Source organism: Thalia democratica, chromosome 5, assembly GCF_965202585.1.
Source record: "Thalia democratica chromosome 5, ktThaDemo2.hap1.1, whole genome shotgun sequence".
NCBI classification, from domain to species: Eukaryota; Metazoa; Chordata; class Thaliacea; order Salpida; family Salpidae; genus Thalia; species Thalia democratica.
In genome coordinates, this window is record NC_139169.1 from 39,311,199 (window position 1) to 39,339,047 (window position 27,849).

The 27,849-nt window shown below is 31.9% G+C and overlaps 1 protein-coding gene across 2 annotated transcripts in view; it reads left to right on the plus strand.

The window, feature by feature from the left end:
• Positions 1-27,562, plus strand: part of LOC145837104 (E3 ubiquitin-protein ligase UBR4-like) — a 52,701-nt gene extending 25,139 nt beyond the window's left edge. Inside the window, exons 39-104 of one of the 2 annotated variants that reach the window (XM_082944873.1) lie at positions 85-233; positions 331-409; positions 700-858; positions 1,048-1,265; positions 1,457-1,651; positions 2,011-2,187; positions 2,318-2,473; positions 2,646-2,853; positions 2,984-3,031; positions 3,730-3,947; positions 4,147-4,320; positions 4,608-4,704; positions 4,914-5,000; positions 5,273-5,340; positions 5,400-5,543; positions 6,055-6,207; positions 6,277-6,353; positions 6,552-6,709; positions 9,444-9,646; positions 10,311-10,479; positions 10,689-10,759; positions 10,855-10,969; positions 11,387-11,490; positions 11,653-11,880; positions 11,948-12,091; positions 12,157-12,284; positions 12,516-12,769; positions 12,936-13,063; positions 13,298-13,797; positions 14,109-14,241; positions 14,368-14,470; positions 14,653-14,858; positions 15,038-15,145; positions 15,381-15,518; positions 15,725-15,899; positions 16,069-16,187; positions 16,423-16,596; positions 16,853-16,978; positions 17,238-17,435; positions 17,657-17,870; positions 17,988-18,079; positions 18,198-18,327; positions 18,648-18,760; positions 18,872-19,026; positions 19,176-19,263; positions 19,388-19,523; positions 19,673-19,852; positions 19,985-20,106; positions 20,296-20,449; positions 20,620-20,747; positions 21,010-21,168; positions 22,155-22,325; positions 22,968-23,123; positions 23,336-23,472; positions 23,636-23,821; positions 23,982-24,126; positions 24,420-24,509; positions 24,567-24,653; positions 24,724-24,828; positions 25,077-25,211; positions 25,376-25,506; positions 25,865-26,062; positions 26,382-26,537; positions 26,621-26,765; positions 26,999-27,100; positions 27,314-27,562. In XM_082944873.1, coding sequence (XP_082800999.1) covers positions 85-233; positions 331-409; positions 700-858; positions 1,048-1,265; positions 1,457-1,651; positions 2,011-2,187; positions 2,318-2,473; positions 2,646-2,853; positions 2,984-3,031; positions 3,730-3,947; positions 4,147-4,320; positions 4,608-4,704; positions 4,914-5,000; positions 5,273-5,340; positions 5,400-5,543; positions 6,055-6,207; positions 6,277-6,353; positions 6,552-6,709; positions 9,444-9,646; positions 10,311-10,479; positions 10,689-10,759; positions 10,855-10,969; positions 11,387-11,490; positions 11,653-11,880; positions 11,948-12,091; positions 12,157-12,284; positions 12,516-12,769; positions 12,936-13,063; positions 13,298-13,797; positions 14,109-14,241; positions 14,368-14,470; positions 14,653-14,858; positions 15,038-15,145; positions 15,381-15,518; positions 15,725-15,899; positions 16,069-16,187; positions 16,423-16,596; positions 16,853-16,978; positions 17,238-17,435; positions 17,657-17,870; positions 17,988-18,079; positions 18,198-18,327; positions 18,648-18,760; positions 18,872-19,026; positions 19,176-19,263; positions 19,388-19,523; positions 19,673-19,852; positions 19,985-20,106; positions 20,296-20,449; positions 20,620-20,747; positions 21,010-21,168; positions 22,155-22,325; positions 22,968-23,123; positions 23,336-23,472; positions 23,636-23,821; positions 23,982-24,126; positions 24,420-24,509; positions 24,567-24,653; positions 24,724-24,828; positions 25,077-25,211; positions 25,376-25,506; positions 25,865-26,062; positions 26,382-26,537; positions 26,621-26,765; positions 26,999-27,100; positions 27,314-27,406 — 9,797 coding nt within the window. In that variant the 3' untranslated portion in view covers positions 27,407-27,562. The remainder of the gene's footprint in view (positions 1-84; positions 234-330; positions 410-699; positions 859-1,047; positions 1,266-1,456; positions 1,652-2,010; positions 2,188-2,317; positions 2,474-2,645; positions 2,854-2,983; positions 3,032-3,729; positions 3,948-4,146; positions 4,321-4,607; positions 4,705-4,913; positions 5,001-5,272; positions 5,341-5,399; positions 5,544-6,054; positions 6,208-6,276; positions 6,354-6,551; positions 6,710-9,443; positions 9,647-10,310; positions 10,480-10,688; positions 10,760-10,854; positions 10,970-11,386; positions 11,491-11,652; positions 11,881-11,947; positions 12,092-12,156; positions 12,285-12,515; positions 12,770-12,935; positions 13,064-13,297; positions 13,798-14,108; positions 14,242-14,367; positions 14,471-14,652; positions 14,859-15,037; positions 15,146-15,380; positions 15,519-15,724; positions 15,900-16,068; positions 16,188-16,422; positions 16,597-16,852; positions 16,979-17,237; positions 17,436-17,656; positions 17,871-17,987; positions 18,080-18,197; positions 18,328-18,647; positions 18,761-18,871; positions 19,027-19,175; positions 19,264-19,387; positions 19,524-19,672; positions 19,853-19,984; positions 20,107-20,295; positions 20,450-20,619; positions 20,748-21,009; positions 21,169-22,154; positions 22,326-22,967; positions 23,124-23,335; positions 23,473-23,635; positions 23,822-23,981; positions 24,127-24,419; positions 24,510-24,566; positions 24,654-24,723; positions 24,829-25,076; positions 25,212-25,375; positions 25,507-25,864; positions 26,063-26,381; positions 26,538-26,620; positions 26,766-26,998; positions 27,101-27,313) is intronic. The other variant, XM_082944874.1, reaches the window with a different exon arrangement.
• Positions 27,563-27,849: the final 287 nt, after the last annotated feature.

Sequence of the window (27,849 nt, forward strand, 5' to 3'; positions counted from 1 at the left end):
ATTGTAATTTTCATATTTTAACAATTAAAGTATTTTATAACAATGTTTTTTAATTATACATAGTGATAATTATTTTACCCGCAGCTAAAAATTGCTCCCGAGCCGTTTTAGTTATGGAAGAGTTGAAAGAAAAGGCGAAAGAGGTTGTGGCAAGTGAAAACATTGTCAACCACACGTTGGGCAGTCAGGAAAACGCCTTTGAAAATGTTAAACCCACATATAATGGAGATCAGGTATATATAAACTTTTTACTATGTTATTTAACTGTAGCCAACTCTTAAATGAAATTTTTGTTTGTCTATTATTTTTAACAATGTAAAAATATATAAGGGTGGAATAATAAGAGGTCTGATCAACAACAAAACAATGAAAAGATCTGCCATGTGTTGCAGTGTTTCTTCTAATTGCAGTTAGTACTTTTTGAGTTGTTATGCTAAAAACACAATTAAATTAAAGATGTAACTTAAAGCACGCAATAATATTGATAAAGGTGCAAAACTAAAACATTTTGTTGCTAGATATCTGTTTTTTTTTGGTAAAAACTATTCAAGTGATAATTAGTATTGTACATCCTCAGCTGTGGATTGCAGCAAAGCACTCTACTTGTTTTTATCATTGGTATTGTTTTTTGAAATTATTATTTTCAAACTATTTTTTATACTGAATATTCAAAAAAAAATAATTGTGTGTATTTATCAGGTAACAGTGAACCTTACCTTGCAATTAATCACGACAAGAACAAGGTGACATTGTTGAAATTGTCTGCATTATTGAAACAAGCTGATATTAATCAAAAGAAGCTCGTTCTAACCAGAATGTCTTCGACTGTCATCCCTTTTCAAATTACTTCGATGATCGGTTAGCTGTAGCGATGTACAAGTTTACTAGGATCGATTTATTTATGTTTAATTGTTAAGTAAAAAAGTTTGAAAAATAGATGAAAGTAAAATAGATACAATTTTGAATTACCTACTTTGCTAACAAACCACTGCATTTATTTTTGCAATAAAAACTTAGCGGACAAAACTTGATATTTTTTCTTTACAGCGAATCCTTGCAACTACGAGGTGTTTGCGGTGTGCGGCTTGAAGGAGTGCCTCGTGATCAGCTACTCGAATGTGACGTCACAGCAGCCGCAGCAAGTGAAGCTGCAAGCCGGTTTGCAGGGGACCAACCACATAATAAAGTGCGTTTGGCTGCCCGCCTCCCCCTGCAAGCTCGCGCTCATCACCGCCGAATTCGTCAAAATTTACGACCTTTCAAAGGTTCGTCTGATTTCTGTATTATGTGAACAAGTAAGTTAACAAAATTTTTATTATTTTTTAGAAAAATTCATCACTGTTAGTTTTGAATAATTTTTTTATCTACAGATAATATTCCCGACGATCATAGAGTATTTTATTGCTTAAAAGTAATTTTTGTTACCACCGATGTTAATAAAAAATTTCATTACCAGGACTTACTTTCTCCTGCGTACTACTTCATTCTTCCAATGGGTAAAATAAGGGACGTGACTTTTGTTGGGGGGCGCAACAACGACAGCGAGACCCACATCGTTGCCATGTCAACCAGCGGCTACATATATTGCCAGCAGCTCAACGAGGAGTCGCTCGCTTTACACGGAACTTTTTACATGACCAATGTTATACCGGTGAGTATTTCATAAAGTAAATTTATTTTTAATGTTATAATATATCCGATTGTCATTTACAAAAATTAAATACGGTTTTTTTTTGCAATTTACAGAGTTTCTGAGATTAATGTAAATTAGGAAACGTTGTTGTACATTTAAATTAAAGATACTGTCTAGAAATTTTGGATCAAATGATCAAACTCTAATGAATAATTTAATAATAGTATAGCAATACGTGTATTATTTACAATAAAAAAAAACTAAAATATTTAAAACATAATTTATAAAGCTTTCTAACTTTTACGTAAATTTTAATAATATATAAAGTTGAGTGTATTTAGTACAAATAGTACGATAAATAAATTACTTTTTACCAGTTGAACATGGAATCAGTGAAAGAAACAGGACAGCTTCAAGGCAACGGCGGAATTTCAATTTATTATTCCCACAACTTGCAACTTCTCTTTTTCAGCTTCAACTGCAACAAAAACTTTGCTGCCTCGTTCGACGCTCAATCTTCGAAATTCAACAAAATATTTCCCATCACTTACAAGGTTAGTATATGCTGATGTATACATGATACTGGTGTATGGCTGCAATAATATTCTGTGTTTTTCATGTATTTATTATATGATGTATACATTTTTCCATTTTGCATCTTAAAATGCTAACATATTTTTAAAGTCGAGCACATCGTCGGGCGCAATGAAGCCGGTCGCGTTGTACGAGTGGGGAGAAGTAATGCACCATCCAGGCATGTTGACGGCGTTTTCTCACAACAACAACTCGCCAATCGTCATCATGGTCACTCCCGACACCATCGCGTATCAAGAAATTAAAGTTAGTTATTGATAAAACTTAAAGTTGTGTATAAATGAGCTAATTTTAAATTAAAAACGTATTATTATTAGTTAATTATCATTTGAGTTGTGAAATACAAGAAAAAAAGCGTAACCTAAGGGTATAATAACTTGAGAAAAATATTTTGTAAACATTATATAAACTTTATTAGATACCCAACACAAAAGCGAAGCCCTTGGACATGATTGCTGTCAGGCACGATCCTGGCAACCAGCGCGATCACCATGACAACCAGGGGAAGACGACGGTGATTGTGCTGTGTGACGACGGATCCCTGCGCTTGTTCCAAGCTTCCAAGAAGAAAAATCTCACTGAATTCTGGTTGCAACCCCATATGAGGCCGGCTCAAGTTTTTAACGGTGATTTGAATGTGATTTAAATGTTTAAAGTTTCAGTATAATGATGATTTATATGTAAACAATAGAAGGTTAAATTTTTTATCTTGAGTAAAAATGTTTATTTTGTCAAACAAAATGTATTTTATTTTAGAAAAACAACCATCTTCAAAGAAAATAAAAGCAGCAGCTCCTCTGAAAGGTAAATTCATAAATAAAAGTTGGTACAATAAATTAACACAAGTATATTAAATTTACATTGTTCAAAAAACGTGCTAATAAAAAATTAAGTTTACACAAGTAAAGCAAAAATTGAATAAGTAAAAGTTACTAAAAGAGTCTAGTAAACTTAAAATAACTTATAAGCGAAATTAGTCGGAAAAACATATTTATAAGATATAGTTAACATTTATTTAATTGTATTACAAAAGTCAGACGAAAATAAAAAAATTTAAAAGCATATAAATTGTTTTTCAGATTTAATAAATTGTTAAAAATACCAGGGTTCTAAGGGTTCTAATACTAAGGCAGTTATAAAATCTATAAATAAGTAACATTAAAATTAAATACAAACACCTAAATATTTTTTTTTTTATAAACTAAAGTATGATAATTTTGTAATTATTATTATGATAACTTATTGTTTTGAAACGTTTAATAATCAGTTAACATTATAAAAACATAAGTCTATACAAAACAAACTTTTGTTTCTATAAGTGAATACAATACTCTAAAATAAAAGTTTGAACCTGAACATAACTACTTAAAATTTGTGGAATTTTAAAAACAAGTTCAAGTGTATTTAATTTGTGTAATTTACAATGAACAAGCGAGTAGGTTAAGTCTATACCAAAAGCATTAAGTGATTTAAACCACTTAACAACGATGTCGTGCTTGCAGAAACGTGCAAGAAAGTGCAGATTTCGAGGGACTGCTTCGAACAGTGCAAGCCGGTGACCGGCAGCGAGCTGGAGTTCGAAGGGGACCTGCTCAACATTTACCAGAGGGAGCAGCTGAAGAGGAGGCTGACCGGCCCGCCGCACGGCAGGAGGACCAACACTCAGGTGAAGTTCAAGAAGGCCTACACGCTCACCGTCACCCTCAAGAACACCAACACGGTGCGTTTCGAATGTAGAATATTTTCTCGGCTAACAAGTTGTTGGTATTTTCTCCCAAAGCTTGTACAAAGTTTGAACCAGCACATTAAAAAAGTTTATATACTTCGGCAACTGCAAACTTTTTAGTGCTTGAAAACTGCCGGTAAATCTCAATTTAGTAGACTGTTGTCTCTTGTCGATGTAATTAAATGTATTGCAGGTGATAGCCGGCATTCAGATAGCGTTGGGAAGCGAAGGCGCGGCGAAATGTCCCAACTACATCAGGCTGCACGAGGCGGGCAGGAAGATCTCGTTCAAGAAGAACTTGCTGAAGCGGAGCCGCTGGTTCGACATTCCGCTGACTTTCAGCGAAGTCGTCGCCGGCAAACATGAAGTCAGTTGGAGAGCTTTGAAAGTTTTAACTAATTTGAGTTTTAAAAAAGTAAACTAAACGTTAAATAAATAGAAAAACGTTTTGACTGAATTTTTTTCAAACAAATTTCCAGCTTTGTATTTTGATTAAGCTACGTATATTATCTAAATAAATAGTTTTTTTTGTCTAAGTTCATAAAACTTTTGCTTAGTTTGTTAAATACTTATAAAAATTAATTATTTTTTTTTACTGTTTGTAACAACTGCCACTGATCAAAATATCAAAAATTTAACGTTTTTTTTCAACAGTTAAAGATAAAAGTTTCAAAATCCAACAGCGACTGGATTGTTGTAGACGGATTAAAAGTTTATTCTAAGTCTGCAGACGCTTACGATCTTAGTGAAGGTTCATATTGTATTATACATATTATATCAGGTGTTAGATAATCTTAAATTGATATGTACTAAAAAAGATTAGAAAATAGCAAAAGTTTGAATTTTCAAGTAGGTAAAATAAAACAGACATAGTAGGTTTCCATACTTGTAAATTGAATATTTTGTGTATGTTTAGAGTTTTGGTGCTTAATAAATTAAATTAATGAATAAACTTTAAAGCAGGAGAAGGTGAAACTGATATAAAAATTTTGGAAGAAATTGAAAGTTCACATGATGCCAAGTTGAAAAACATTGCATTAAGTCAAGGTATTAAAAATTTATTATTTAGAAATATAATTAAATAAATATGGTGCTACAGGAAATATATTTTTGAGTATTTTTAGATTTATGTAATATATTTGACTGTTTTTCATAAATCCTTTTAGTTTTTAATTTTGTTTTTATGTAAAAAATGTTTTTTTATTTCAAGGTATGAATAAAATATATTGTATAAACAAGTTTTTTTTTAATTATTTGCTAATGAGTAATAAATACTGAGAATTTTTTAATATAAAATATAAAGTTTACATTTCAAACAGAACTGTGTAACGAGATAGTTTCTGCATCCATGTTCGCCATGGAGCGTTTGATACGCAGCAAAATACAAGTTTGTTACTATTTTTAAACACACTGAAATTAGGATGTTAATTTTTGTACTTTCAAAAGGGCTCGGAAACTCTCCTGAAAAGTTCATTGCTGGAGACTGGCACGAGCATACTGGCGGAATCCGACGTGGATTTTGTTAGGCGGGACGCGAGAAAACTCGTGTCAATGATGTTTGAAAACAGACACGATTTTCTTGTTTTCCAGGTGAGTGATAATTTAAAAAAAACTTAAGTTGTGTTTATAGTTATGTACACACAACTGATTTGAAAGTGTTACATACATTTTAGTTTGTATATTTCTCCACCGTATTGAACTGTAGAAGCAAAAAAAAACTATCATACACTTTATCAAAAGTTAGTACTTTTAGTAAAAATTTAAAGTTGCATACAGTTTTGTAAGTTTAATATAAATATTCATCATAAAACCATGTACTGGCTTAAACTTTTTATGTTAGAAAATGTTAAATACTGAAACGACAGTACTGTTTTATTTCAAACTAAAATATTAATAATATTAAAATAACTTAATTCAAACTTACATATTAAATTACGCTTTTCAAGTGTATGCTTTTATTCAATTTAAAGTAAAATATTTATTAAAATTGACTGAATTTGTTAAACTAAATTTGGTTCAAAGTATTTAGTCTAGCTTAATGTTTACTTTATAATAACAATAAAAGAACTGTGTTAATAAACGTGTTTTGTGCTGTTTTAAGGACTCCATGGTGATGAAGCGAGCCTTCATGACATTCCACGACGAAGGTTTGAACGTTGAAACATTCCAGAGGACGCTGCTTTACGTGTGGCACATCGCAACCAACAGGCCGCAAAACGTGTCGCCTCCCACTAGTGGTGGTGCTGATGACATGGTTTGTTTATTAAGTTGAAAGTTACTCGATTGCCTGCATTTTTTCAACGATTAAAACATAATTTTTTAGGACAATCTCAGCTGGGATAAGATCAGTGTTCAAATGCCGATAAAGTCCTCTAACAGTCTCGTTTGTGTTTCAGATAAGTATGTTTGATAATCTTCATAACATTTTCAAAATAAAAGTAGCAAGGCTTAGTTATAAATAAATGTTGTAACTGTATCAAATGAAAAAGTTAGTCTGTATAATTTTAACAGTTACCCCAGTATTTGTATGTTTCAAATTTTGTCGTATAATCTAGAGACCTCAATTAATCAATAGTATTAACTTTAAAACTAATCCAGGTTTCTCAGTAAGCTTATTATAGAGCTGATGGAACGTCTATGGAAATTTTTGGATGAAAAACCCCGACACAGAATATTAAGTCCTTCTTGCGTTCCTGAATTAACTCAAATTGATATTACAATTCGTGTCATTGTTGACATTCTGCATTCAATAACAGGTTACACAAGAACAAAACTATGATATTTTCTAATAGTTTTGGTTTAATGTGGACGGTTTAATGTTAAGAGTTTTTTTTTAAACCTTAAATATGTTTAGGTTCTAAATTATTTTGTACTTGATTGTATATTATAATAATTTAAAAAAATATTTTCAGAAAAAAAAACCAATGTTTTTAACATACCTAAAATAAAAAATGTGTCTAAATTAACTTGTTTATATTATTATTATTATTATTATTGTAAGTTTATTGTCATACGAAGGACCCAGGCATCAAAACCTAGGCCACTTATACAGAAAGACATACAACAAAAAGACAAAAATAAACCAAAATTTTACATTAAAAATGAAAAAAAACTGAGTTTAACTAATTGAAGTTAAAAATTAACATAAAAAACACAAAAATTATAACACAAAATTTATAATTCCGGTGCTTCCGAAAAGAGAACAACAATATCCCACTTCAACTTCACCCGAACAAATGGTTTCACTCCAAAACTGGTTTCACTTTCATTCGAACAACTGGCTTCACATTATTTGAACAACTGGTTCAGCCTTCATTTGAGTTACTGGTTTAACTTTTATCCATACAACTTGTTTGACTTTTATTCGTATAACTAGAACCGCTTTTATCTGAACAACGTGTTTCACTTTTGTTAGGAGAGCCTGCTTCATATTTACTATCAAATCTTTAATACTCAGATAACTCAGCGTTTGTTGGACTTTCGTAGTAGCTGATAAATGTTGAGAACACTGACTATAAACAAAACTTGAAAACCCAAGGCCCCAAGCACTTTAACAGGCCAATTAACTATGTATTAAGGAACAGGTTTTGTTATACACAGAGGAAAGGCGCCGCTAATAAAATAAAGCTATAGACTAAACCAAATTAGACAAATACAACCAGTGGTTAATAAAGAAATAACAAAAAAAAAATTACTTATGAATTTTGCTGACAAAATATTTATTTAAATCAAACTTTTTTAACCTTAACCTAAAATGCTCAACTTTTTTACAAGAAACTAATTCGTTTGGAAGCTTGTTCCATAATTCAACTGAACGATAAAAAAAAGAATTATGCCAAACATTATTATTGAAATTATGTCTGCATGTAAATTTTCTGTTGTTACCTTTCAGTAAATAAGTACATTTATGAGGTTCAAAAATAGACTGTAAATTAATTGTAGTTTCACTATTAATTAGTTTGAAAAAAGTAATTAAGTCAAACTCAATCCTTCTATACTCTAAAGACTTAATACCAAGTTTTGAGAGTCTATCAAAATAAGATGTGTATGAAATGTTGCAACGGTTGAAGACTATTCTTGTATATTTTCTTTGAATGGATTCAAGATGGTTAATATCTTTCTTCAGGTATGGAGACCAAATTGGTGTGTTGTATTCTAACTTAAGACGAATGTAAACGAGATAATTTTTTTTTAGAATGTTTATATCTGTAGATTTAAAACTCTTTAAAACTTGAAAAGAAATAGTTGATGCAATTTGATAAACGTAATTGATATGGTGGTTCCATTTTAGGTTTTCAGCAATAAAAATTCCCATATCTTTAAACACTCAAGTTGAAGGTAACCTTATGTTGTTTATTCTAAATTCAGAAGTGATACTAGATGTATTTTTTTGAATGTTTAGAACCTGACATTTACTAGGGTTTAAAACTAGTTTTTTTTCTTTTAGCCAATGATAAATTTTATCCAAAGATTTTTGTAGAATTGTGTTAGAATGGCTAAAAATTTTTGTATCGTCTGCAAAGAGATTTATGTTGCTATCAACATCTACTACTTCTAAAGTTATATCATTGATATAAATTATAAATAAAAGTGGGCCAATAACCCCTCCTTGAGGCACTCCACTGAAAACAGGTAAAGACTCTGAAAAAGTGTTACCAATAACTACTTTTTGGGTTCTGTTTTCAAGAAACTCTTTGAACCAGCTAACTAAACTTTTATGAATTTTGTATTGAGTTAAAGTCTTTATTAGTTTAAAATGGGATACAGAGTCAAAAGCCTTTTGAATGTCTGTGTAAATAACTTTAGTTGACGTATTGCTTAGAAAAGAAACCAACCATGAGTGTAAGCAATTCAACAGTTGATAATTAGATGATCGATTAGGTAAAAAACCAAACTGTTTATGTGAAATTAGCTTATTTAAAAAAAGGTGATCAAGTATTTTTAGAGAAATTATATGTTCGAAAATTCTACAAAAACTGCTTGTCAAAGAAATGGGTCTGTAGTTTAAAGGGTTGTATTTACTACCTTTTTTGTGCACTGGTATGACATATGAGACTTTCACTGGTTTGGTACAGAGGATGTAGCTAGTGAACAATTAAAAATTAGTGAAATTGGAAGAATTAGGGAATAAATAGTACGTTTAATAAAATATGAAGAAATGTTTTCAGGCGTTCTGATTATTTTATCTTTTAAATGATTAACATACTTAATTATTTCATCATTGCTTATGAAGAAGTTTTTCATTTCCAAACACTTTTTACTAACAAGTTAAAAATTTTTGTCATCACAATCTTTAATAAATACCTTTTGAAAGGACCTGTTGAAAAAAGAGGCTTTATCAAGTTCTGATATTATTGGAAAATTATTTTCATTAATTAATACAGGTAAAGAAGGTGTTAACTTGAGCTTTAGTTTTATATGTTAGGTTTCATTAGCTGTATATCAAAAATACTAGTGTATGTGATTAATATACAATTCTTTTCTCAACAGCCAGCTCAAATGAGATGTGTGAAGAAGTCGCTGAAATTTACCACAAACTGCTGGTGCATGAAAACAGCAAAATAAGCTACTCAACCAAGTCGGCGTTGGTGAAGTTGGTCAGCAGGAAAGCTGCGAAAAGCGAAGACGATGACGGCAGTTTGTCGAGATCGTCATCTCCAGTTTCCGTGGCTTCCACAAGCATACACGAACAAGTAAGTTGTTTAGAGATTTTGAAAAACTCAACTTAAGATGGATTTAGTAAAAGCAAAACTTGTGTTGTACCTTGTGTATTTCGAACAGCATTATGAAACAATAGTTGTTTATTATTTATCTGTTTGATAAATATGGATTTCTATTTTTTCAATATACAACTAAACTAATTAACTATACTTGACGTCTACAGCAGTCAGCACATCTTGGTAGAGTTAAAACTTTTTAGCGATTTTTTTTGTTTAAAGTATATTATTAAAAACATTAACGTTTTAAAAATCTTAAAATTCAAATTAATTTATAAAAGTACCATTATTTAGCCAAATTAAATCATGATTAATTTTGGTAAACGAAAATATAGAAAACGATTACATAAATATTAACACACAAAGTATGTTTTTCAGATATCCCACATATATAATTGACATTGAATATCATACTAATATTTCAAACTTTTGTCAGTAAAGTATAAGAAATTATGTATTTGCAAATACAAATAGCGGAGTGCAAACAACAAATTATACTTTAATAACAAGACACGTTAATGTCAATGAGAACTAATCTTATCATCTCTAATTGTTTTAGTAATGTATTATGCTATTAAAGAAAAGGAACATTAAAAGACACACTTAAGTTTTTTTCTCAACAAACTCCAAATGTTTTCAGCCTTTTGGAGGTTCGCACGTGTCGAGCACGCGCGACACGACAACAGCGACGCTTGGCGGTGACGAGATGAACTTCGACGCGATCGAAGACGAGGACGACGACGACCTGGAGGATGAAGACGACGACGATGATGATGACGAGGAAATGGAAGACGATTTCCCCGATATCGGTTTCAATTTAGTTTTTTGTTGTAAACTTTAAAATTTGAGTCGAATTTGTTGAAGTTTTCTATAAATCTGAGTATGCCCTTGTTTTTGTAGGTTTTTACTCAAAGTAAATTATATTAAAAAACAATTTTTATCAACTAAACTATTGATTTGTTTCACAGATTGTTGTTCTTTTACCTTGACAGTATTTAAACAATTATGATTTTCACAGAAGAAGCTTCGCTCAATTCAGAAGAGAGAGAGTTCATCGCAGCAGCAGATCCAATATATTTCCAAGATGGGGTACGTTTAAATGATTGATGTATTTATACACCTATAATTGTATGAGTTAAACAAATTAAATTAATTTAATTGTATGAGTTGAACAAATGTTTCAGATACAGGACGAGATCATGCACGATTTCGTGGCGGATTTGGTCGAAGAGGGCAACAACAACGAAGCTAATCAACCACTTATACAGCAACCAGCTGATAATTACGTTGTGGAGGAAGGTTTGCTTTTTTTTTTAATTAATAACTCACTCTTAATAAACATATATCTACTTATATTTTTTTGACTATATAAAACCAATATGTTTATACGACCGTTTCGTATATGAGATATCTAAGCCTCATATACTTATCAGTAAGCTAAAGTTTATTAACAATATTTAACAGAAGTTTATAATTTAAAAATTTTTAAGTATTATGACGTAAAAATAGTAGTAGTAATTCCTTTATTTTCATAGCTCAATTGAAGTGTGTGGACTCGTTTAACACACAGAAACATATGTCAGTGTAATAAAGGAAGATTACTGTATAATTTGTTTTTATATATATTCCAGTGAACTTGTTTCACTAGGATCTTTTGTTAACAAACGCTTAAATTTATATTTAGAATAATTAAATATTAACTCTTTTTTTTTGCAGAACTCATTGACGAAGAAGAAATGGTAGTTGAAGATTTCACCGATGAAATTGAATATGCAATAAGAATGAGTTTGAGAGAAGAAAACAACCAAGAACAAAACCAGGTATAGTTTCTATTGTTAAGAAACTAAGTTTTAATTCTTGACGTATTTGTAAGTTAGTGTTTGATCTTTTAGATCTCAACGAACTGAAAAACTTTTATGGTGTTATTGAGTTGTTAACCATTTTGAAGTTATGTAATTTAAATAAAAAGTAATTAACATAAGGTTGAGGTGCCAGCTGTGGAAAATTCTGTAGACCAGCAAGAAATTTCGGTTGAAAATAATAAAACAAACGAAACAACACAAGAAGAAACAACCGAATCAACAACTGCCTCTAGCAAGATCGACGATGATTTGTTGAACAAAATCAGATTCTCCCTGCTTAGTTGCCTGTTCAAAAAATTGGATGCTGTTGAAAACGTCGGCGGCAAACAAGCTATTCCCTACTTCCAGGTAAGACTGGTTTTTTTTATATATAAGTCAACTAACGTTTACATATTTTCTAAATGTTTTATAACAGGTCATGCTGACTTTAATGGAGTCTTTAGAATTGTCAGATGCAAAGAGCACTGAGCTGCTTCAGCAAGTAATTGTGGGAATTGTCGAAAAACTCAGAAAAGAAACTGTTGATAGTAATATCACAAATAACAACTCCAAAAGCCAAGTTGGTTTAATATAAAATATTTTTTTTTTAATTTTCTATTTCTTTTAAACTAATATTAAAAAAAGGTATCCTTACTGATGTGGATTATGATTAATATTTTGGTAACAAACAAAAAGTCGAAGAAATTGTCTATGGAGACGGTGAATGTCTTAAAATCTCAAGATACTTTGTCGTTATGCTATGATAATCTCAAGTATGTTTCAAGTAGATAGTTTCAGTATAAATTAACAAAAAAAAAATTAAACAAGAGTTAAGTTCGTTAAGAATAACTTATGTTTTTAAAAACTAAAGTAAAATAAAGCATTTATCTTTTTCAAACTTAACTGAATAAAAACTAATTTGCAAATTTTATTAAACTTCCATTAAAAGCGTATCGCTTTTGAGCTCTAAGTGAAAAAAAAAACTAACTAACACTTTATCTCAGAATCCTGTACGAAAACCACTGGGAGAAAGACGTCAGCGCGAACTCGGCCGACTGTGACGTCATAATGAACATCAACGAAGGGTTTCTTCGTTCTAGTTCGGAGTTGAGCGAGTCGAACGACATGAAGCCGTTCTTCTACCCGCACCACACCAGGTCGGTGGGAGGGAGGGTGTTCGCTCCTTACGTGGAGCTCATCACCGAAATGCTCCTTCACAACAGCTACCAGTTGAAACGAGCCTACTGCACCAACTCTGGTTTGTTTTTTTATTTAAAATAATTTGTACTTGGTGTGTATTTAAACAGTTATTAGTTCCTTGACTAAATTTATAATTAAAATTGATACTTAGTTAGTAATAAAAGATTAAAATTTTTTCTATAAAAAATAAAGAATAGATAAAATTGGATTGAATCTATTTGCAGATATTTCAAATGTTTACGGAGCAAACTGGAAAGAACTACTTTGTAATTTTATGCTTTTTACTGAAATTCCATCTGTTATAAAAAAACCAGTTAGAAAGCTAATTCAATACATCACTGGAAACACTAAAGTAAGTCTGAAAAAGAACTATTTTTGTAAATTCTAAATAATTAGCTTTACAGTTTACACCTTAACATACTTTTTGTACTTTGGATGTTCATTGATTAAACATTCATAATAAACATAAAATTAATGCCATAATTTTCTTGGATAGTTAGTTCACTTGAGGCTGTTAGAATTAAATATATAACACTTTGTTGACTATATGTTTATTAAATATTTTTTCAACAATTTATGTATTCAGGAAAGTTACCAAGAAACTCGGGACTTGCACCAGATGAGCAAGCGCGTGGAAAAGCTGCAGCGAATAACCGCGTGGTCACCGGACGAGCAGCAAACTCACTCACGCGTTACCGACATGACGTACGACGACGTCACGACGCTGATAGAGTGCGTCACCAAGCTGCTGGCGGTTGCCAGGGAGCGGCCGCACAACTGGCAGAGGTACTGCGAGGCGAACCTCGACACCCTCGCCTTCCTCCTCTTCGTCAGCCTTAACCTGGATGAGGTGGTCGCCCACGTTTCCATGGAGCTGCTGCTGGTCGCCACGGAGTGTTGCGGGGAGGAGGAGGGGAAGGGGAAGAAGAAGAAGAAGGCGGTGGAAAGGGAGAAGAAGCTGTGCGGTTTCCTGCTGGACGGCATGAGCGACGAGGGATTGGAAGATTTCGTTCGTCACTTCCTGCTGCACATGAACTCCTCGAAGTTGAGGTGGAAAGCCCATCAGTTGGCACTCAACATGTTCAGGTGCGTTAAATAAAGCAAAATATTATTTAGAAACCATAAGCACTTCTTGACTATCTATGTTACTAAATTTTCACAATTGAAACTGAAAGACTGCATGGATCAAGTGTTTTGTTTTTAGCTTAATTTAGTTGTAAGAGCTCTTGTGGTCGCTATTAAAGTTTTTTTATCTGGAGTTTTTTCATAAAGCAGTCTTTTAACTCTTTAAGACAGTTATAAAAAGTTTAAGTGAAATGTTAAAGTATAAAATACTAGAATGTTATCATCATTATACCTTTTTACTGTACATAAACTATACATACTTGTTGATTTAGAAGAACTGCAAACAAGTCCCGGATGTTGTCTGTAATGTGGAAGTTGTGGCCGGATGTGGTCAGTTTCGGTAAGAAATGCGCTCAATTTGTTGACTTGATCGGACATTTCACTCTCAAGTCCAAGTTGTCTGAGGTTCGCTTCAGTTTTATCAATAAGACCCAAAACTATTTTTTATCAATATTAAACTACAGACTGATGAGTTGTTTGTTGTTTGAAACCATTTAATTTTTGTATTTTATTGAAAGTGTTGTGTTACAGGAAGAAGCAAGCAAGTATGCCGACAGTGCACTGAAGATATTTCAAAAAACCAACAAGCAACTGACCATGCATCCAAATGCTATTCTCTACAATCAAATTTCTTGTAAGTTTTTTTCTGTAAAAATTAAATACTTAAAAAAAAGAGTCCTTTTTTTAAAGCAAATGACAAATTTGTATGTTTTTTAAAATGTTTTCATTACGCATAATTTTTTTACAGTAAAAATCGTCAATCGTACTTTTAGGTTAAATTATAAAAACAATTGTTTAAGAATTCCTTATTTTCAGCTTACGTCAAACTGGATGGTTATTACTTGGAACATAATCCGTGTATGGTTTGTAATCACAAGGAAAATCCTTACACAATTAGCAAGTTCACCAATATGAGAAGCGAAATCAAGTATTCCACAACTCAAATGTTTGCTAAGCTGAAAGCAACACAATCCATCAACAAGTGCACCATTAAGCTTAATGATGTTAAGAAAAACAAAATGGTCAGTACCTTAACAAATATTTTAATCTGAATTTTTTTAACATTTAAAAAATAATTACTGTAATGTACCATACATGCTTTTTTGTTTTAAACATTCAATAAATATCTTGACATTTGTTTTTAATTTCCTTAAAAAATTACCTGAACAGTTTGCAGTTTTTAAGATTTATTTTCGAACAGATTAAAACTGCTGTTCTGTACTACAACAACAAAAAAGCAACGGCCATTGTTGATTTGAAAAACAAACCAGCGCTTTGGAACAAGGCTAAAGTATTGAATATACCAAAGGTTTCTGATTGTTGTTTGAAATTTTATAAATCACATGAAATAAACTAAATACTATCCATCGTTTTCGATCTTATTGGTTAAAACACCTTTAAATCAACGGGTTAACAGAAAAACAGTTCCAAGTGCAAGGCTACACATTTTTGTCAAAATTTTTAAAATTTTACCTCAACAATAAAATAAAAATAAAATTAAAGAAGCAAAGTAACATTTATGAATTATACCAATTCGTGTTTAGGGCGAAGACAACATAACATTTGACTTACCGTTGCCAGTCGTCGCATCCAACATCATGATAGAGTTCAGCAGATTTTACCAGAGCATTGCAAACACCAATGAAACACTGCAATGTCCCAGATGTAGTGCTTCTGTCAATGTTTGTATTTTTATTTTTTTGCCGGGACAATTTACTCATGGTATGGGTATAAACAAATTAAAAAAAAAATGTTCTTTTGTTGATCACTCCTTCTTATAACATTTATTGTAATGTGCAGAATTTATATTTAATGACGTTTTGTATTCTTAAACTATTGACTTTCAAACTTCAACTTTTCTTCTTTTCCATCGAAGTGGTACAAACAGGCGAACCCGGGAATATGCGGGAACTGCGGCGAGAACGTGTTCCAGTGCCACAAGTGCCGGAGCATCAACTACGACGAGAAGGATCCCTTCCTGTGCAACATGTGCGGCTACTCCAAATACGCCAAGTTCGACATCTCCTTCACCTCCAGGCAGTGTTGCGCTGTTGATGCAGTTGGTTGGTACCAGTTGAAAAAATATTGTTTCATTTAATTATTCTGATGCTTGCATTATTTTCGTGCATAAAATTTTTGTGTTGTAAAACTAATTAACCCATATGTCTACACATGGAAATATAAATATATATACAAACAATTACCGAGATAATAGAGTTAAAAAAAAAACAGACGATGAAGAGGGTAGGAAGAAAATCAGTGAAAACATCAGTTCGTTGATAACGAAAGCAGATGAAACTTACAAACAGCTGTCTCAAGTCAAACCAGACCTTCAAAGTTTGATCACCAACGTACGCTAGTTGCAATTAGTGTATTTACATTTACGTAGACCACTGAAATTTTCTCTTCAAAACTTTTTTTAATTTTTTTAAAGTAAAAGTATGCTTTTACTACAGTGCAATTTTATTTGTTACAATACGACAAATAAGTTTTCCACTGGTGTTTGTTGTAATTCTAAAAAGTAACTTAAAGCCCAAACATATGTTAAATAGCATGCAGCTTACATTATGCTTTTACTTCTACAAGATATCTTCAAACAAGGCAAGCAAGCAACCCGTTGGAATTTACAATACAAACCAAAAAGCAGCCATCAATAGAAGAACTTTTGCTCAGGCTGCCCACAACAAGAACCAGCCTACAGTTGACAGTAAAGCTGTTGTTAATGGCAATATTCAACAACTTGCCACCAAGTATTGCCAGGTGAAATTTTTTTGTAGACTGTTTTTTGATACTACTTAAAATTAATGAGTTAATTCTTTCATTTCAATTACAAGTGAAAAGTTGTATCTTAGTGAAATAGTTATATTAAACTAACTTTGTGCTTGTGTAAACTTTTAAAAACAAGACCTTTAACGAAACAAAAGCTTATACTTCATTATAGAACTTTCATAAAAAAGTATAATGTTATAATTAACTAAATATAATTTTTGTAACTTACTTTTTTTTTTATCCTTAGGAGTGTAAAAATTTGTTCAATGAACTGGCAAACACAGTTCAGACTGTTCTTGTGTCTAGAAGTACCTTGATGGAATACGACAGAAAACACAAATTCAAGTTGAGCGGACAACAACAAAGCTCACAAGTAATTTATACAGTATTTAAACAATTTTTTTAGGATCTTAGTAAAATTTAATTTTTAGTATAAGATAATTAAACACAAGCAATCAAACTAATTGATTTTTTTTTCTAAAAGAATTTTTTTCTTTTCTTTTAAAAATTTTGAAAACCAAAAATTAATAGTTTTATTACAGTTCTCGTTAAAATAGTTTGAAATTTTTTTAAGTTTTAATAGTAATCAAAATCAAACTAAATAATTACACTGTCATCATTTCTATTAACAGGCGCAGAAATCATCAATGACTTGTTCTCAGTCGTCCACTGATTGCTTCGGTTGCATTGCGGCTGTTTATCGCCAGTCGGTAACTTTGTTGAGAGTGCTTTCAGTTGACAACTTTGCCAGGTGCCACATGATCAACAAGGGTATCATCGCTCTGCTGCTCACTAAAAACCCCAACAACAGCGATAGCACTGTTAAAAAGGTTGCTTGTAATATAAGAGACGTGTTAATGAAAAATTGAATAATAAAATTTTGTATAGTTGTTTAAAATCGATAAAATGTGAACTGCATTATTGGGAAAATGAATATCTGTAAAGATTTTTTTAAACCAATAGAAAATATCGACAAAGATCTCTTTTTTTATATATTTTTTAGTTGTAAAAGTTATAATAATGCTCAAGTTTCAAATTAATTAATTAAAAGGTGCACGAGCTGGTGGGCGAGCTGTGCCGGGGAAGCGTGGTGGCGACCAACCAGCTGAATAAGGCGGTGCAAACGAGGATCAACGACTCGATCGCCCATCACCAGGTGGCGGGCACCAACCTGCCGCCGGACGAAGTTTCAAACGAAGTTCGGCTACTCGAGTACGTCGTGGAAAACGTGAAAGACGAATTGTGGCAAACGAGGCTTCGCGCAGGTAAGCTTTCTACATTTTAACTGGTTGTTATTCATAAATACTTTTTTAAATGGTTTAGCTTGAACACAATGTTATTTAACAAAACGGTCTTGTTTTTGACAATCTAATTTTTTACAGTCACTCATCTTTTCCAATCCACGCTTCAAATGGAAAAAGCGTCTGTAATTGACAACGTCACCTTACCTTGTTTGAACATTCTCAAAAAAATGGTAAACAAGTTGAAGTTAAATCAAAGTTTATAAATCTTAAATACTGTGAAGACTTGGTTAGCAAATGTAAAAAATTAAAGAGTCTTATAATTTAGTTATATTTTTTATAATCGATCAGACAACAGTGTCGGAATCAAATCAGCAGCAGCATGTTGGTAAGAACTGTCCAGTTGACTGCAACAAATGGATGCAAGGTGACAAAAATCACGATTACAACAAGTGGAAGAAGTCTCTCGATATTCAGAAAGGTACGGACAAACCTCGCTCAAGTTTATCCGTATAATAATGCATAGTTTTAGATAAACGTACGTTCCAATGACTATTTTATTAAAAGTTAATTGTTTGGGAGTGTTTGTAGAGTTGAAGATTCAATTATAAATTAAGTTAGTCCAGTGTGTTGAAGTTTAAAAGTTAATACGTAGCTTAATGTTTGTTTGTCATCCAAAAAGATTATATGAACTGAAAGTTTTTATTTTTATTTTGTTACAATACGTTCAGCAACAAAATTTTATTCAAGTTTTTTGTAACTTGCAGTATTTTTTAAGTTATTTAACTAACTATTTAACAGCTAATGTTTCTGCCACTAAAAACGCTGAAGAGATGGATGATGAAAAAACAAGAACTTATTATTTGCAGCAGAAATACATTACCAAGTGGAAGAACTTTGTAAAACAAGACAAGGTTGACGCTTAATTTATTAAAAATGCAATCATAATATGTTTAATTTTAAGAAGTAGCAAAAAAAATTCAATACATTTTAAGGAGGTAATATATCTGAGCTTGACTTTGCAGGTAAAGAATGTGAAGGAAAACAGAGAAGTTTCGATGTTGAAATCTCTTCTGTTCAGTTCATCTAGTCAGTCGATGAGACAAGTAGCTTGCTCGCTCATAACTACTCTATCAGCACCATCGTCCAAACAACATCAATGGCTTGATACCTTATCAAGGTTTGTTTTTGTAAAGTTAAATAAACCAATAAGTATTTTAAAGTGTTCATAGAGCTTTTGAGCAAACTTTTAAGCAATTATAAACATATAACCTAATGATGTTTAAAATCATATGTAATGTAAATCTCTAACAGCATATTAATTTTCAGTTACTTGTGCGAAATGAGCAAATCTGAAAGTACAGCTTATGAATTTATATCGCTCTTCAGTAGTCTTATCCAATCCAAAGAGTCTAAGGTTATATTATGATTTTTCATGTTTTGTTAGTCTTCTTTTTTAGAAGTTATTGAGTATCTTATAAATTTTAAACGTTTATTAAACTTTTTTTTTAATTAAAATTAAATATATTTGAAATATTTAGGTGTACCTAGTCGCTCATGGGCTGCTTGCGCCAATTGCCGGTTTTATTCAGGAAGAAATTAAAAAGTTGTCGAAACTGGAAGAAACCACTATAAATTTGAACCTGCACCAGGGATTTGCCCTTCAAGAATATACCAGTTCGTTTATTCTGTTTTATTTTTGTTATAACTAGCACCTAATTTTAATAAATTTATAAGATTGCATGTAATTGTAACTTAAAATAAACAAACTTGAACTGCAACATCTAGGCTAGTTTACATGGCTTTAAAACATGATCAATTTTCAGCGCTGTTATCTGACTTGGTGGAAATAGTGCCTGGCAAGCTGGCGAGCGGCGAGAAGAAGCTGCTGGTGAGATGCGTGCTGGACAGCTACTTGAACTTGCGCAAGCTCGTCCTTCAGCGAACCAACATGGTCGACGATTCGCAGCAGATCATGCTCGAGCTGCTTGAAGACCTCACTACTGGTATGTTCAATAAGATAACAGTATTAAGCGTATTGAAGTTTAGAATAAACATAAAATTATATAAAAAAATCAATTTATCTATTTTTTGCTATTTTGTTTTTTGTATGTTTCTTCAAACTATTTTGTTTGCAGATAGCGAATCAGAGACTCGTTCGTTTATGGCGTTGTGTATCGAAGCAATCAAGAAACAAGATTTGCAAGATCGTCAGACGCCCCAGTTTATATTTGAACGCCTTGCCAACATCATATACCCTGTTGGTTTTGAACATTGTGTTTTATAATCATTTGATGGCTCATGATATTCAACTTAATTCATTTCTGTTATTTTTAGAGCATTTTTACTTAACAGGTAGTTTATGTCAGAAAAAAACTAATATTATGAGATGAAGTTGACAATTATATTTAACGTAATTTTTATTAATGCATAAAACAAATAATGACAGGAAGAGGAAGACACAAACGATTTCTTTCTGCACCTTGACAAGGACCCGCTTCAGGAAGAGTTCTTGCAAGGAAGGATGGTCAACAACCCTTACTCCAGTTCCGCACCGGGACTCGGACCGCTCATGAGAGACGTAAAAAACAAAATTTGCACTGGTTCGTTAAACCTTGTTTATCTTTTGAGATCATTATAAAAATACAATATATTTGAAATTTTTTTTTTTTTTTTCAGTGAACGATTGTCTGATTTATGAAATAATAAGTTATGATAAATATGATTTTAATTAAATTATGGTATGATAATTAACAAAAAATACTTAATACAGATTGTGAGTTAGTAGCATTCTTGGAAGACGACACTGGTATGGAGTTGCTTGTTTGCAATAAAATAGTCTCCTTGGATCTTCCAGTCAGAGATGTTTGGAAGAAAGTATGGCTTGCTCAAAATCCTGATGTTTGTTATTTATAAGCAGTATTTAAAAAATTTACAAGTAGAACTAAGTATATTAAGAGTAAAAACACTTACTAGAATTTTTATAATGAATTATCATATATACATATATATGTGTTAAGTATTTAACAGGGAGAATTCACGAAATATAATTTAAACTAAGGCAATGTGATTGGTATTGATTTAATTATTAGTTGAAATAGATCAACCAAATATAACATGCAGTTTAACAAAACTTTAAATTAATTGATTGTGTAACGATTAGGACGGAGGCGCGATGCACGTGACGTACAGGATGCGCGGTTTGATGGGCGAAGCGACCGAAGACATGGTGAACGAACTGACCAATGAGAGCGAAGAAGGCGAGGACGACGAGCAGAAGTACAAGCTGGCTTCTGTGCTGAGTCAATGCGACGGTATTGAGGTTTGATATGTTTGTTAAAAATATTGATTAATAAAACACCATGATCAAAAACAAGTTGAAATTTTACTCGATGATAAGTTGGGTTTTGTATGAAAAAACGTATGAAGATAAAATTTATTGTAGCTATCTACAACCGTTGTGTCAAACAAATTGATAGTTGGCTGCAAATTTTGTTGTTCTGCTTCTTATTCATGTAATACATTCTATCTCGTCATTTTGTACTTCGACCTTAATAAGTGTAGCAAAAAATTTAACACTTACAAACTTGCAAAAACTAATTTTATTGTAATAATAGGTTGTTTTTCACATTTATATCAAAAACTTGATTACTTGTGACACTAAAACAATTTGTAAACTTTTGAAAAAATAAATCTAAATTGATAAATCACTAGATTGTAGTACATAAACATAAAGTGTTTTTAAAGTTTTTATGAACTACCTTGTGAGCAAATACTACTGTTTTATGACTAAGTTTGTTTTTTGTTTTGTGTGTTTTTTCTTAAACTATTTAACATGAGTAATTTTGTTTTTAATATAAATTCATACATACAAGTTTTACAACTAATAGCTTAAATACATTTTAAGTATACTCAAACAATTATAAAGCAATAATTAAAACATTACTTTTATCTTTTTACTTCTTTTCCATCATTTTTATTCACATATTTGTCAAAATCAATGAAAAATTATTATTATAGTTAGTATACTTAGTAATGCTGAGTTGTGCTAAAAGTTTATTCTATAGTTTCAGTGTTACATGTATGCTTTTTTCAATTATAAACATGTAATTAAATTGATTATTGAGCTTAAATTCGTCAATTTATAATTCAGAGTTCTGTCCTAACTGTTCTTTTTTGGTATAACAATTTTATTTTCCAACTCATATGAAAAATTTGTAATACATGTAATTATCAATAGTTTACAAAAGCCATTGCAACCGATAATACGTGTTAAAAAACAAATAAAGTTTTATTCAAAACGAACAGGTGACGCTGAAACGGCTGGAATCGGTGAAGAACGTGGTTCACGACAAACCGCTGATGAAAGTGATACTGAAGCTTCTTTCTTACGTGGTGAAAGTCAAGTGCAACCGCCAGTACTTGTGCGCTCGACCCAAACTCAACACATTGAACGTGCTGCTCGGCAGCTTGCTGCTTGTTAGTTGTTTGCTTTTTTATTAAAACTTTTTTTTTATAGACTTTTAATTTTTACTATTTGGTGTAGTTGGTTTTCAATGTTATGAGATTAAGATTTAAACAAAAACACAGAAGTCTTTGCTGGTAACAAAAAGTTTTTTTTTTGATAAGCATATTGCAGAATACAGGATTGCCAAAAATTTCGGAATCTTTGAAATGCAAAGATGTTTACAATTTCGTATGTAAAAAAGCTTGGAAAAGCGTAGATCTTCGAACAAAAGTCTCTAAAACCTGAAGAGACTTGGAATTTTAAAAAGATTTTAAATGTAAAATGATAAATTTTTGACTAGGCATAACAAATCTTTTATATACAATAAACTGTTTTGGTATCGTTTAGAATTTTATTTACTTTTCCATATTTTCTGTATCTTTTCCATATTTGATAATTATTTTATGAAAGTTTTTTACGTTGAAATTAGTTTTTTACTGAAAATGTACAAAAACACTTGAACTTTAAAAAACCTGGAAATATTTTTCTAAAAACCATCGGCAACCCTGAGCATATAAATTAAATAACAATTTAATTAGTAGTTTTTATTTTAAACAAGCAGTTGTCGGGACTTTTGTAATTTTTTGGTGACAATGTTTTTCTTTAATCCGAAGGGATTGGAAGCCGAAGAGGATGGAGTGGAGGTTGTAGAGGAAATAGTTGAAATAATGTGGCAGATATTGCACGAAGCCGCCGAAATTTCAGATGAAAACGAATCGAAATCCGTTCTCACCGGCGACAAAGACAGGCTCACAACTCTGCTGCCCAAGGTTTGCCACAATGATAGTTTTTTCGAGATATAAGTTACGTTGGTAAATTACTTTTTTTTTAAATAACGTGATATGTTTTTATGTAGTTTATTAACGTAAATCTAGTAATTACCATAATAAAAATCAAATAGTTTGTAGGTAGTTTAAGAACATTGCATCACAAAATTCCAGTTTACTTAACACAATTTGTATATTTAGAATACGTTTTATAGATTGAAAGTGAGTTTGTGCAAAAACATTCATCTGTGTTGAAAGGAATATTGAAAATAATTCCGTTCCTGTCATTTGGCGACGTTGAAATCATGCAGATGCTAATCAACCATTTCATAACCTCATTGGACTTTGAAAGGTTGAACTTGTTAAACAGTTTGATATATGTTCATGATACTTTGTTTAAAATGAGACATGTTACGACCATTTTAGTTAAATTTTGTTGTATTACTATAGGATAAGTTTCGTAGATAAAACTTTTTATGATGATTTAGATAAACTAATGTATGAAATGTACTCAGGTACGATGCGATGGAGAGTGACAGTTGCAAGCAGACGACTTTGTATTTGAACTGCTTCTGCGACATTGTGGCGGGAATTCAGGTGAACTCGGCCAACGGGGATCAACTGAAAGACGTCATAATACAAAACAATATCGTCGCCGACGCGCTGCAGTACGTACAACGGCACACTCCCGATCACAAGAAGTAATAATTGTTTTTGTGTGGATCTATTGATTTTATTAGCTGATCAATATTAGTATTTTAGATACAGTTGTGTGAATAAATCTTAAAAACACGATATTTTTACACTACTAAAAGTTTTTTTAATGATTTGTTCCATACTCATCATAACATTGACTTTCAGTTACGACTCAGATGATTGGAAGGAGTTCACTCAACGTAGGGGAATCCCAATTTGTTTGAAAATGCTGACGGGTTTGTGCCACGAACACGAAAAAACCCAGCTGCTTTTCCGCGACCACGTTCGCAAGCTCCACTTCATTGAACAAGTCAGTTGCTGTTTGTTAAATAGATGTTAAGGTGATGCTTTTTTAAGTATATATGCAGATATTTTTTGCTTATAATTTTGATTTGTAAAATGGTGTTCTTGTTTTTAGTTTACTCAATTTAAACTAATGTTTGCCACAAAGAAAGACTTTCTCACAAAACCTGGCCCAAAACCACGATTTTTTAAACAAAATTTAGATCTTAAACTTTATAGGTTGCCCATGCAACGAATAAAATTTTTACAAATAAAACCATTTTATAGTAAACATTTGTGTTCACGCATCATTTTTTTTAGATTTCATCAGAAGAAGGAATCGGAACTCACGCCGAGAATGTTCTCGAAAAACTAATGGACCACCCGGATGTTGAAAAATTAATCAAAAAGGTATTTTGCTCGTTATTTGCAAAGTTAAACTCGACTGTATAAAATAATGTGTTACAGGCAAGACGCGAGACTCGCATGGAAAAGAGGAAGAAAGCGATGGCAAAACGCAAGAAGGAAATGGATGCTCTGAATACTGTGAAAAGTGTGAGTTTTAAATGTTGCATATACTTTATATATGTACCACAAACGCTTTTTATCATGATGAATTTCACAGACATTTTCTCAATCCGCCCTGCTTCAAAAGATGTCTCAGATGAAAGAAGAAACTGGGCTCACGTGCATCATTTGCAGGGAAGGGTATCAATGCGAACCTAAAAAAGTTTGTCTTACTACATGTCAATATTTTGAAGACATTTTTCAATTTGAAACATTTGTTAACTCAAATAAATTTTGATCAACTATCAACATCACTGTAATGAAAATTTAATCTCATTATGTTACTTATTATCATAGTTAAATAAAAAAAAATTAAGTAGATTTATTACGACATTTATTTTATTCTACAATGTCGCTTTTTAGATGCGAAAATAACTAAATACAATTTCAAATGCACAATGTATTTTACAGGTGTTGGGAATATACACGTTTACGAAGCGGTGCGTTTTGGAAGAGCACGAAAACAAGACTCAAGGCAGAAAGAGCCAGGGATACTCGACAGTGTCGCACTTCAACGTCATTCATTTCGACTGTCACACTGCTGCTGTGAGTAAAAATAAAAGTAGTTTTTGTATATTTCCAGGACATTAGTATGGAAAGTTTTAGTGCAACTTCTATTAATAGTATTGTATTGATTCTTGTTAGTGCTGTCGCTAGATAGTAAGTTATTTGTTGTTTTTTCTTGTTGTATACGCCAGCATGAACACCAGGTTCGCAGTCAGAGGGGTCGTGAGGAGTGGGAATCCGCCACCCTGCAGAACACCAACACCAAATGCAACGGCCTTCTGCCCATGTGGGGACCGCAAGTCACCGAGTCCGCGTACGCCGCTTGTCTTGCCAGGTTACTATTAGTTTTATAACAACCAAAAGAATAAATAAACTAAGTTTTTGATCATTCCATAGCTAAATTTTACTTCTATTTTCAAAGGCACATTGTTAGTAGGATTGTCTTTAGGATAAAATGGCACTAAGCCAACTATTGAATAGCAAGCTTTTGTTAATATATAATTTTTACATAATATAATTTTTAGTTCTATAACAACCATAAGAACAAATAAACTAAGTTTTTAATCATTCCATAGCTAAATTTTACTTCTATTTTCAAAGGCACATTGTTAGTAGGATTGTCTTTAGGATAAAGTAGCACTTGACCTAAGCTAACTGTTAACTTACACAATCTAATTACATAATTTTCAAAGGCACAACACGTTCCTGCAAGAAGCGACGATGATGAACCGGGACCCGGACTTCCGCCTCGTCATGCACGACGTCAAGGCGCTGCTGTGGAAGTTCTCGCGCGACTCGTCGCTGAGCGAGGGGTGCGGGGGCGGGGGGAAGGAGTCGAACGTGCAGCTGGTCCCCCACCTCCTCTTCACCGCCCTGTACGTCGTCAACACGTAAGTTTCCTACAAGTTTGCTTGTTTCAAATTATGGGACACGATCGAAATCCACCCAGTCGAACTCGAGAACCGCTTACCGATAAGGGGTAACAGAGATAGTGCAAAACAAATAAAAAGTAAATAAAAAAATGCAAAAAATATATAAATTAATAAATAAGGAAAATATTTAAAAAAAATGGGTGGATTTTGAACGCGGGTGGATTTTGAATAAAGTATACGTTTCGCGTTTTGTTGGAAAACATTGCAATGGTTTTTTTTCAACTTGAGAACTGTAGAGTTGACAGTTTTTTAAATTGTCAGTTTAATATTCAAATAGAACGCGCGGGCGAGCCAAGGAAGAAAAATCGTTGAAGGAATATTTCGAAGCGGACCAATCGGACTGGGCGTCGGGTTGCAACGAAGTTGACGGTCCATTGTATTACACCGCTCTCATGTGCGCGCTTCACGGCAAAAATGAGTGGAAAAACAGAAGGTAGTTGATACACGACTTTGTATCTCTTTACTACCCGTTGTAGTTTGTGATATGATAAGGTTATTTTATGATACTTATTTCAGATTGGTTTTCTTGAGAAGGTTGATTTTGCTTGCTCATGTGAGAAACAACAAGCAAAATTTGAAGGAAGTGCAGGAATATTCCGAATATAAACCATTTGTTATGTTTTGGGCGCTGGTTGACACCGTAGTCAACACGACTTTTCAAGTTGGTTATCCATAATTAAAGTTATAAGTTTGAACCATATAGATTTTGAAAACCTTTTTTACAATAAAATAGTACGTAGATTTTGTCTTAAAAGTAACATAACCCCGTGTTGAGTTTTTTTAGCTTGGCATACAAAATAACTCATGTTTAAAATGTAATATATAAATTAGAATTAAACAAATTTAACTTAACCTTCATCTACAAGTACTTTTAATAATATTTAAAACATGCAGTTTGCACCAGCTGATGCTAATGGTCAGCAAATTCAGGATTACATTCGTCATAATGACGCCCAACTCAAAATACAAGGAGAAAGTACTCTTGAATTATTTAATGTAAGTTGCTAAATTAAGTGTTTTTTCATTTAAGGTATTTAGTTTTGGTTGAACTTGAAATAATTTTCTTCCTATGATATGTTCTTCTCAGTTTTATATTTATTCAAATGCTATTAAGAATTATTTAAAATCCTTAATTTTTATAGATTTTTTTTAATACATATTTTACAATAAAAGTGATGTTGAAAACAAAACTAATTTGTATTTTTACAGAACTTGATGTCTTGTCAAAGCGGTCAAGAAATTTTGGATAAATTGAAATTTGAAGGTGAAAGTTTTGATCAAATTGTTGCAAGCTCACTTTAAACTTGCCTGTCTACTTATTTTGTATTTCGAATATTTTTTGTTCTTTTATAAGAAATGCTTGGTTGTCTTAATTTCTGTTATTTCAAAAAGTATTAAGTTTTTGCAACATATTTTTGCTTTACACGTTTAATAAAGAGTTGTTCAGAAATAAAAGCCTGTAGTTTGAAGTAGAAATTTATTAGAGACGTATAATATTAGTTTACGTATACAATTACTTTGTTACATGATTTATACATTTTATTTTTAATAGTAGTTGTAAAGTTAAATATATGGGAATTTATTATTTACTTAAAATATTCACAAAAAATATTTATTACTATCAACGTGTTTATAGTTTTTCAGTTAAATTGAAACTATATACTGGTTCTAAACCACATAAGGATAGTATTTATTTGTGTTGATGATCAGTTATTAATGATACCTTAAATACAAATTTCAAATAA